Source organism: Oratosquilla oratoria, chromosome 31 (genome assembly GCF_046742065.1).
Source record: "Oratosquilla oratoria isolate Oo_2021 chromosome 31, ASM4674206v1, whole genome shotgun sequence".
Classification (NCBI taxonomy): domain Eukaryota; kingdom Metazoa; phylum Arthropoda; class Malacostraca; order Stomatopoda; family Squillidae; genus Oratosquilla; species Oratosquilla oratoria.
Window position 1 is genome coordinate 22,103,943 of NC_134807.1, and position 10,008 is coordinate 22,113,950.

At 38.0% G+C, this 10,008-nt stretch overlaps 1 protein-coding gene across 11 annotated transcripts in view; it reads left to right on the forward strand.

The window, feature by feature from the left end:
* The window catches only part of para (sodium voltage-gated channel paralytic), a 639,183-nt gene that overhangs the window by 492,959 nt on the left and 136,216 nt on the right, over positions 1-10,008 (forward strand). For all 11 annotated transcript variants that reach the window (XM_076213401.1, XM_076213402.1, XM_076213403.1 and 8 more), the window contains 3 exons: positions 1,525-1,653; positions 8,147-8,238; positions 9,624-9,830. In XM_076213401.1, the coding sequence (XP_076069516.1) occupies positions 1,525-1,653; positions 8,147-8,238; positions 9,624-9,830 (428 nt within the window). The remainder of the gene's footprint in view (positions 1-1,524; positions 1,654-8,146; positions 8,239-9,623; positions 9,831-10,008) is intronic.

Here is a 10,008-nt window from a genome sequence, read left to right on the forward strand (position 1 = left end):
TATATATATATATATATATATATATATATATATATTTGCAGAAACCACCGGTAAATTGAAAAAAACAGATACCGAACGTTTTCGTCTATTAAGACATTTTCAAAGTCTTTGTGCTTTGTACTTTTGAAAATGTCTTAATAGACGAAAACGTTCGGTATCTGTTTTTTTTTTTTTCAATATCCCGGTGGTTTCTGCAAAAAATAGTTCATCACGTGTGTTTTGTGATTTCTTTGCATGCATATATATATATATATATATATATGTATATATATATATATATATATATATATATGAATATATATATATATATATATATGTATATATATATATATATATATATAAAGATGCTGATTCCGGCATCCTTATATACCCACTCGCTCCTCATGACGCCCACGTAGTAATCATCATACCAAAGGGGTTAAGAGAAAGATAGCTTTATAGATGGGGATGATAGGTGGTAATGGACGTGGAACTGCCTAGTGTAGGCCTTATGGTCCCTTGCAGTTTCCACCATTCTTATGTTTTTATGTTTGATTGTAAAGTAACAGGCATCTTTTGGGGGCCAAATTCATGTTAATAATTACCTTGAGGGTAACAAAGATGTTGTAAGAACATAAGAATGAAGAAAACTGCAAGAGACCATAAGGCCTACTTTAGGCAGTGCTATGTCCAACATCACCCATCCATAAAAGGATCTAATCTTCTCTTAAAATAATTGAAAGTTTCAGCGCTCACTATTTGGCTACTAAGTCTTTTATGTTCTGCTCATGTTAATCTTTATCTTTAGGTTAGCGAGCTTGTCACTAAACCTCACTAGATTCGGGTTTGACCTACATACAAACATTAGTGATATCTTTAGTGATGTTTAAAGACAAATACAGTCACAGTCAAGGAAATCTTTTCTTCTGTTCCCAAGAAGTAGCCTAGTCATTTTCAAGGCATAATGGTACGTTTTTTTACACAACACTATATAGGTTTTGTTATAGCCAGCCTATCTAATCTCTAAGGGAGCTCATGTATTGATATTAAACGTTTTTATCTACAGAACATATCTATCTATATCTCTTTCTCTATCTCTATCAATCTATCTATATCTCTTTCTCTATCTTTATCAATCTATCTATATCTCTCTATCTCCTTATCTATTTCTCTATCTTCTTCCTTCTAATTATTTAGCTCTCTTTCTTGATTTATCTGTCATCCGTTTAAACACAAACGATTTCCATCTCTCACTTGCTACCTCCTCCCTACCTTCCTTCATGAGTAAAAGCAGCAACGACTGCAGCAGCACTGTAGGAGAGAGGGCAAACGCAGAGTATGGGATCCAATTATCTAACGTTTCGCCCAGCAGGGCTTCTTCAGGGCGAAACGTTAAATACATTGGATGGATCCCATACTCTGCGTGTGGCCTCTCTCCTACAGTACCTTCCTTCATCTCTTCCTCTCTCCTTCTTCCCTTCCTGCTTCCCTTACTTCTTTCCCCGTTGCCTTCCATGAATCTAATCTCCTCTTGTTATACGACAGAGTGCTGTTTACCGCCATCTACACGTTCGAGTCAGGAGTGAAAGTAATGGCCAGAGGTTTCATTCTGGAATCTTTCACATATCTGCGCGACGCCTGGAATTGGCTGGACTTCGTTGTTATCTCCTTAGCGTAAGTGCCTCTTCTCTCTCTGACCCACAACGTGGATTTCTTTTCATGCTAAACACAGTAACCAGGCTCATCATCATCATTACCCCCTTTCTCACGAAGTAGCGCCGTGGTCGACAGTGATTATGTTTATGGATGAGAGTCTAGTTCAAATGGCTTACACATACGTGCGCGCACACATATACACACACAGACATACATATTCACACATTAGGCAACATACACATATATTCACACATACACACGCGCGCACACACACACACATACACACACACACACACACACACACACACACACACACACACACACACACACATGATTCGTGGCGTAGTAGTAGCGTTCTCGGCCGCCATTACGGCGGCCCGGGTTCGAATCCCGCCCAGGGCTGAAATTATTTCAGTATCACTGCGCTGCTAGTCGTTACTCCAACTCTCGTGGGTGGGAGTTGGGTGTGTGTGTGCATGTAAGGTCACAGCATTACCCCTAGATCGGTCATATATGAGCTCAACTCTCTTCCGGGAGGGAAATAGCTGTCGATCACGAGTCCAACACGTGACCCAAGACCATGGTGAATCACACGCACGCACACACACACACATCACTCTTCCCACACTCTTAGTGTCCACATATGACTTTTGTACAACTATGAAAACAAGTTTTTCCATGTTTTGCTAAATATCATTAGATTATTTTTATTCATACATATTGAAATAAATGCCTACCATTGTTGATAGTACTGGAAATGTTAAAAACAAGAGTCCGGTACTTTTCTGTGCGTCTCACAACGAAATATCATAATTGTCACGTGCCGACGAGTGACCAAAAGATAATCTTTTCAATTGCACATCTTTGAGTTGAACTGTTTGTTTGTTTTGTGTGCGTTTATGTGTGTGTGTGCGTGTGTGTGTGTGTGTGAGTGAGTGAGTGAGTGAGTGAGTGGGTGTGAGTGAGTGAGTGTAAAATGTGCCTTTATGTGTACCTTTGTCATTTCTGTGTTGGGTGGAGTTCAGGGTCCTTTGTCACTCGTGACGTCGAGTGCCACTCGAGGAGCTGCGGTGCCAAGACGGAAGTGGCTCTCTGATGGCCGGGTGACACTTTAGTACTTGCCTGTACAAATTAATTACCCTGTGTATATGTATATGTCCGTGAGCGGGCGTGTTTGCGCATGCCTGTGTGCGTTTGGGTATAAAGAAGAGGGGTTGAGAAATACGAGGAGAGAGAGAGAGAGAGAGAGTGAGAGAGAGAGAGAGAGAGAGAGAGAGAGAGAGAGAGAGAGAGAGGTTGGGAGGGACGGAGGGAGAGTGAGGGAGAGAGAGAGGGAGTGCAAGAGAGAGAAGGGGGGGAAGGATAGAAGGAGAAGAGATGGTTGGATGGTATTTGTATGTACATATTCTTACTTGCTTATATTTGTGTGTGTGTGTGTGTGTGTGTGTGTGTGTGTGTGTGTGTGTGTGTGTGTGTGTGTGTGTGTGTGTGTGTGTGTATTTACGTTGTGACAAGAGACTTTGCAGCAAGCACTGCAGTGTTCTCGCAAAGAACGAGAGCCGTTTCTCGTACCGGGGAAACCTGCCTGCTTGCTTGCCGGTTCCCAGGCCTCGCCACGGCGCCACGCCCATTCTGAGTCACAGAGCCGGCGCCGGCGAAGACTTCCCCCGAGTTCGTCTTTCCATTCAACTTTATTTTTCTTTCCTTTCGTTCTTTCTTTCTCTTTCGTTGGCTGGCGCGTTTTCTTAGTTTTATCCAGTTGGTTGTGTCAAAGTGGTGAATGTAATCTCTCCATCAAGCATTTGTGGAAGCTTCTGATTTTTTCCTTTATTAACCCTTTTATATACTATTTTTTTTTACTTTATTGATCCTTCTATATACTCTCTTTTAATGAACGTCCTACAAACCTGCAGTTTGGCATTGCACATACATGAGGATATGATGATTTAGCAAAAGAAAACGGAAGCGCCGGTCTCAGTTGGAATTTTCACAACGAGATGCAGAATCCATAGGATAAGGAATCTTATTCGTAAACAAAAATTTGGGGTCCCAAACTGCACAAGAACGGCCTCTTTTTTCTGGAAAACCTGGGGTAGTTGGAATGTTCACAACGAGATGCAGAATCCATAGGATAAGGAATCTTATTCGTAAACAAAAATTTGGGGTCCCAAACTGCACAAGAACGGCCGCTTTTTTCTGGAAAACCTGGGGCCCCAATTTTAAGAATACGACCGAAGGACAAGTTGGCTTGTCATCGTACAGGAAAGGAGATGAGTTGGTATATTGTGGCATCTCGTTGAAGTGGCTTTGGCTCTTCATTGAAACTGTTCCAAATGTCAAATATAATATCAAATGGCTATGCGGTTCCTCATAACCTTATTTGCCTCATAATCCTATTTTCCAACGCCAAAATAGTCACTTGCAAACGGCTCCAGTTTCATGAATTGTACAATATAAACGTTAGACCAAATTAAATGTCCCCGAATAAAGATAAACAATCCTGAATTCATGACCAGGTGGTCGTGAGTTCAATTCCCGGGACCCACCGCAGTGCGCGTTGATTCCCGACAGCCCTGGTCATGCGGGGAAGCGACCGAACGTCGGCACAAAAGAGCAACTTGCCGCAACTGACCGGGCGTTGCGCTACCATGGGTTTCTCCTTTCCAACTATGTAGGGGTGGGATGATGGGTAGATTTTTTAAATAGAATTCTTGTAGACTCGTTGAAATCCAGACCCATAGGAACCCTGACAAAGGAGGATCCTGGACTGAAAGTATGAGTCTTTAAGAGGAATAGATCTACTAGACTCAGTCACCTCGTTGTCTCGGTCATGTCTTCCCAGTTCTCGGAGTGAGAAGGAGTTTTTATGTACACATACAATACCCTCAAGATCTTTTGTAAAGGAGGCGGTGACAGCCTCAAAGTACATAATCACACCTGATAAGCTTTTTCCAGTCAGTTTATTGCTTTTGGAAAGTTTTGCCTCCATACCTCAGTGTGTGGTAGCTAAAATGAAATAAAATAGAATAAATAAATGAATGAAATGGAGGAATTTAATAGAAGATTGTGAACAAATGGTCACCTCTCCTCTTGTTCCCCGGCCGAATGATATTTTAACTATCGGTCTTATACAACGTTGCGCTAATCTCTCCAACATCGTCAGTATAGAGGGGCTTTTCTTTCATTCTGCTTCATATGACCCCTTAAGTGAAAAATAGGTTCGCTACCTCGTATCAAAGAACTCGACATAACTTAGGGATTCTGAGATGCTAAAACGGAGACACTTCCGAAACAAGAACGAAGATCCCTCGAAGTAGAATTCACTTTCTATATAAGGTAAAAGAACTCCAGAAGCTTTACTAGCGTCTCATTGGCTGAGAGTGATCATTTTCTCAACACCAAGAGCAGGCCAGTGCCTGTCTAGCGGCAAGGAATTTGATTCAACTGAGAGAGGGACAGAGAGAGAGAGAGAGAGAGAGAGAGAGAGAGAGAGAGAGAGAGAGGTTTGACATTGTTCACTTCGTCATGGAGTTGCCCTTGAAGTAGATTATTCTGATAAACACCAAATGACTTTGTCCAATTGAGGAATGAAAAAATGACATCACCTTGGTGGAAAAGCTAAATAAAAAAAACAATTCTATTCCCCAAGTTTGGATCATTTGTACTAACCTAGCCTAGCTAACCTAACCTAGATCATCTAACGTAACCTAATCTAAACCCGTTATCATGGTTCGTGGAATTTATGGAAAGCCACAATGCAATAAGCAACATGACGTCGACTGCAATGCAGTGGAAAAGGACCTGAAGCTTCCGAAGACGGGGGAAAGGACCCCTTGGGGAAGAATTCAATTTTTCCGATTTGGGGAAACATTGCTCTCCACAGTATCACGGTTTCGTGACATTTCTTCCTTCTGATGAGAGTTTTCCTAACACACCCGTTTGGTAGCCGCCCCATGCCAGTTTCTCTTGTTACATACGGAAGGAAGTGATTCGAAAAAAAATAGGAAGAAGAAAGTCTGCAAAGGCATATGATAGAGGTAGAGCAGAAGAAAATTGATAAATCCCATTGAGGAAACATGAGAAAATATATACTTTATCAACCCGTTTAGAAACGATCACAAACAATGGTCAGATTAATGTAACGGGTATGACTTCTTCGCGTATTGGAGCCTCAAGCAAAAATCATATCTTACATCACTTTGACTTTGACCTAGATCTAAGGTAATTGATAGGATTCATTTTTGGGATAATATTTATAAGGTTCCATAGTATTTGGAAGTTCGCTGGCTGAGCGGGTTAGGGCGTCGATACATACGGTGAAGGTCGATGTTATGGCGGTTCGAATCCTGTCACCGGCGAAGTTGAACCTCGGGCATGGTTCATTAAATTCCACGCTACAAAGTCCTCTGTAAGGGGCACCGTCCTAGCCTTCCGATAGGAGGGGTTTGTGACGTTAAGCCATATCATCATCACCATAGTATGTTTATGATCAAACCAAAGGACAAAACGTGCATGACAACGTTACAGACAGACAAATAGACAGGCAAACGGCTAACGGAGCAGAGTAACATAGTTATCCAGTCTAAAGCACTTTCGACAACTGATAATCAGATGTACAAAGAAGTAAACGAAATAGCTAAAAACAATTACCAGAGACTGTGATTCTGAATGAATTTTACAAAAATTGAGAAACTGCAGGAGACGAAAAAATATACATAGGACTGAAAAGCCAGCAAAAAAAAATCTCACCCAAATTAACCACTTGAAAGATATAAAGTGATAAAGCAAGAAAATAACAAAAAGATATGGAATATATTCGGTATGCTCTTCAATAAAGAAAACTCCAGAAGTTTCAGGAGAGATGATGGTGTACTTAATGGAAGAAAAGCATCAGATATTTCTAAACTTGAGGTAAAGCAGACCTTGAATAAAATGAACAAATGGACCAGATAGAGTTCCAGTTGAAATTTGGAAAAGTTTGTGCAATGAAGGAGTTGACTTCTTATTGGATTTGATCAACAAGATATATCAACAGAAGAAGATATCAGATAGGATATGGGATCTGTCTACAATGATAAAGGAGATGTGTAGTAATGTGTTAACTATCGAGGTATGAAGCAGATGGCCCACACTATGGAGATACAAACTTGAATCAATATTAAGAAAAAAGGCAACGAACCCCAGGTTTATGTTGTAGTAGCTGAAATTATGTATTTCACAACAGCTAACGTCGTCTGCTAGCAAATCCACCTCAGCGGATGATGAACATTATGTTTTTTTATTGGCTTATATTATACTGGAAGTTTAGTCAGAGATCTCTTCACTAAATGGAGTATTGTTCTGCAGATTCAGTTCTACTTGAACTTTTCATTTTTTATATCATGCATACATCTTACATGGGACATGTACGTATTCATGTGTTGGCCCTTTTAACTTAATTCTAATTGGAAAAATGTAATGTTATAACACATTTGTAAATGTACACTTTATACTCACCATTGGAGAAATAATATCAGAAGTACAGGAAAACTATATTTCGACTACCTTCATTCTGCTGAAGAGGACTACAGATAGTAGTCGAAATATACAGTTTTCCTGCACTTCTGATATTATTTCTCCGATAGTGGGCTTAAAGTTTACTCCTAATTTTTTCTGAAAAAATACATTTCTGTTCATTTCATCTTTGGTTTTCGTTTACTATATTTACCTGGTCGTCACGCATCCTGTCTTTTGAACTATAATTTCATTTGCCTTCGTGTAGGATTTTCATTTAACTTCAAATTGTCGCATTTGGTCCCCATATTTGGTTGTGTATTTTATTGTTTTATACTTTGCGTCAATTTACTGTTAAACCCTACAGAGATCAATGGTAATTGTTATATTGAAAATATATGAAGATCACAGCAGACTTTCCCCAGTCTAGATGTGTATTATCGACTTGATCTTTCACTCCTAGTCAGCTTCCTCATTATCTCAAGATGCACTGTGACTAAATCCCAGTTGAACTTTAACATTTAATATTACTACCTCTTGTTTAGTTTTACCCAGTCTTGTCATCATCATTTCATCAAGATTACCAAGGTATAAGTACCATTGACTCGTTCTATTTTTGATGTGTTTAGTATCTTGTTTCTCAAACTTTTTTTTTAAAGACACAGCCCTTGCCTCTTATTTGCGTTACAGATGATTGTGAGAATTATTTTCTATCTTTTACTTTTATGCTACTGTGCATTTTCATTAGTATCAACAAAGTCCCTTTTTTCATCATGGCATCATCTTTTAAGTCTTTAGGAATTTAATGCTGGCTTTACCGTTCTCAAGAACGATATATATAAATTCCTTTTACTGAAACGCTGACCATTGCTAAGAGGAATCTGAAACTGATTTAGTTGGATCGCTTATCCGTATTGTATCATTTTCCTTGTGTATAACCTGAAATGCTTCCCATCTAGTTACTTTCATGTGAACTAATCTTGCTTTTCCCTTTCCATCTTCGCCATTCCCCCTGCAGGTACGTGACTATGGGCATTGATCTTGGCAACCTTGCAGCCCTCCGAACCTTCCGAGTGTTGCGAGCTCTCAAGACTGTTGCCATCGTCCCGGGTAAGTCAAGAACTCGTCTTATGGGTTGCTGTCGTTGACGGCCGATGGGAAAGGGAGGCGGGAACAAACACGCCCCGTGATCAGATTTGATGAACATTCCAATCAGTCGTTAAATTTATCTACACAGTGGGGACGTATTGGTGATCATATCAGAGCACCAACAAAAGTAGAGTTTTGATAACTAGTAATTTCATCAAAAGGAATTCATAATTAGCAGAGAAGATTTTTTCAAATTAACCCGAAAAACGATTGACCCAATTGTGTTATGGAAACGTTATTTATTTATTTATTTATTTTATTTCATTTTTATTTTTTTTATACATTGAACTCCCTTGATACCAGGGGACATTGATGCAGCTAAAGATTTTTTTGTTATTCTATAGACACAATTATAAAACATCACCGAACAGGCAGTTATGTAAATATATACCTCGTACACTTATTACTAGCTTTATATTATCGTGTTTAGTAGTAATATTATACATATTTCTATCTAATAAGTGTTTATATCTACCAAATCAGTATTGTGATATTACAGCATTGCAATTTACAGACCTCTTCTTCTTTCTCTCTCCCTCTCCATTACGTGTATATATATATATATATATATATATATATATATATATATATATATATATATATATATATATATATTTATGTATATGTACATATGTATATAAATATATATATATGTATATATATATATATATATATATATATATATATATATATATTTATGTATACATATGTATATATATAAATATATATGTATATATATATTTATATATATATATATATATATATATATATATATATATATATATATATATATATATATATGCAAAGTAGACCACTTGGAAAAAACACCTAACGAAGCAGAGCGCTTTCGTATATTACATCCAGTGCAAAAAGTACTTTTTGCACTGCATGTGATATACGAAAGCGCTTTGCTTCGTTAATTTCTTTTTTCAAGTGGTCTACTTTGCATAAGTGAACACACCTATCCGTGTTCTTATTAGCATATATATATATATATATATATATATATATATATATATATATATATATATATATGTATATATGTATATATGTATATATGTATATATGTATATACCTTGACTACGTCAGTGTTATGTTACGGTATCACAATTTACAGACATCTCGTCAGTGTTATGTTACGGCATCACAATTTACAGACATCTCGTCAGTGTTATGTTACGGCATCACAATTTACAGATATCTCGTCAGTGTTATGTTACGGCATCACAATTTACAGACATCTCGTCAGTGTTATGTTACGGCATCACAATTTACAGACATCTCGTCAGTGTTATGTTACGGCATCACAACTTACAGACATCTCTTCTTCTTTCTCTTCCTTGTAGGTCTGAAGACTATCGTGGGTGCTGTGATTGAGTCAGTGAAAAATCTCCGGGATGTTATCATTTTGACAGTGTTCTCTCTCTCCGTATTTGCCTTACTTGGACTCCAGATATACATGGGTGTATTGACTCAAAAGTGTATTAAGAGGTTTGATTTTACCAAAGAAAATTGGACACATGAGGAATATGACCTCTTCTGTAAGAATGAATGTAAGTAATCCAGTATAGTACTTGTATTCTTGTGAATACGACAAAATATATCTGTATATGTACACGAAGAAAAATTAGATATTCATACGTATGTACATGTATATGCATATTGACATACATATAAAGTTGTAAAAGCGCATATATAATATATATGTATATATATATATATATATATATA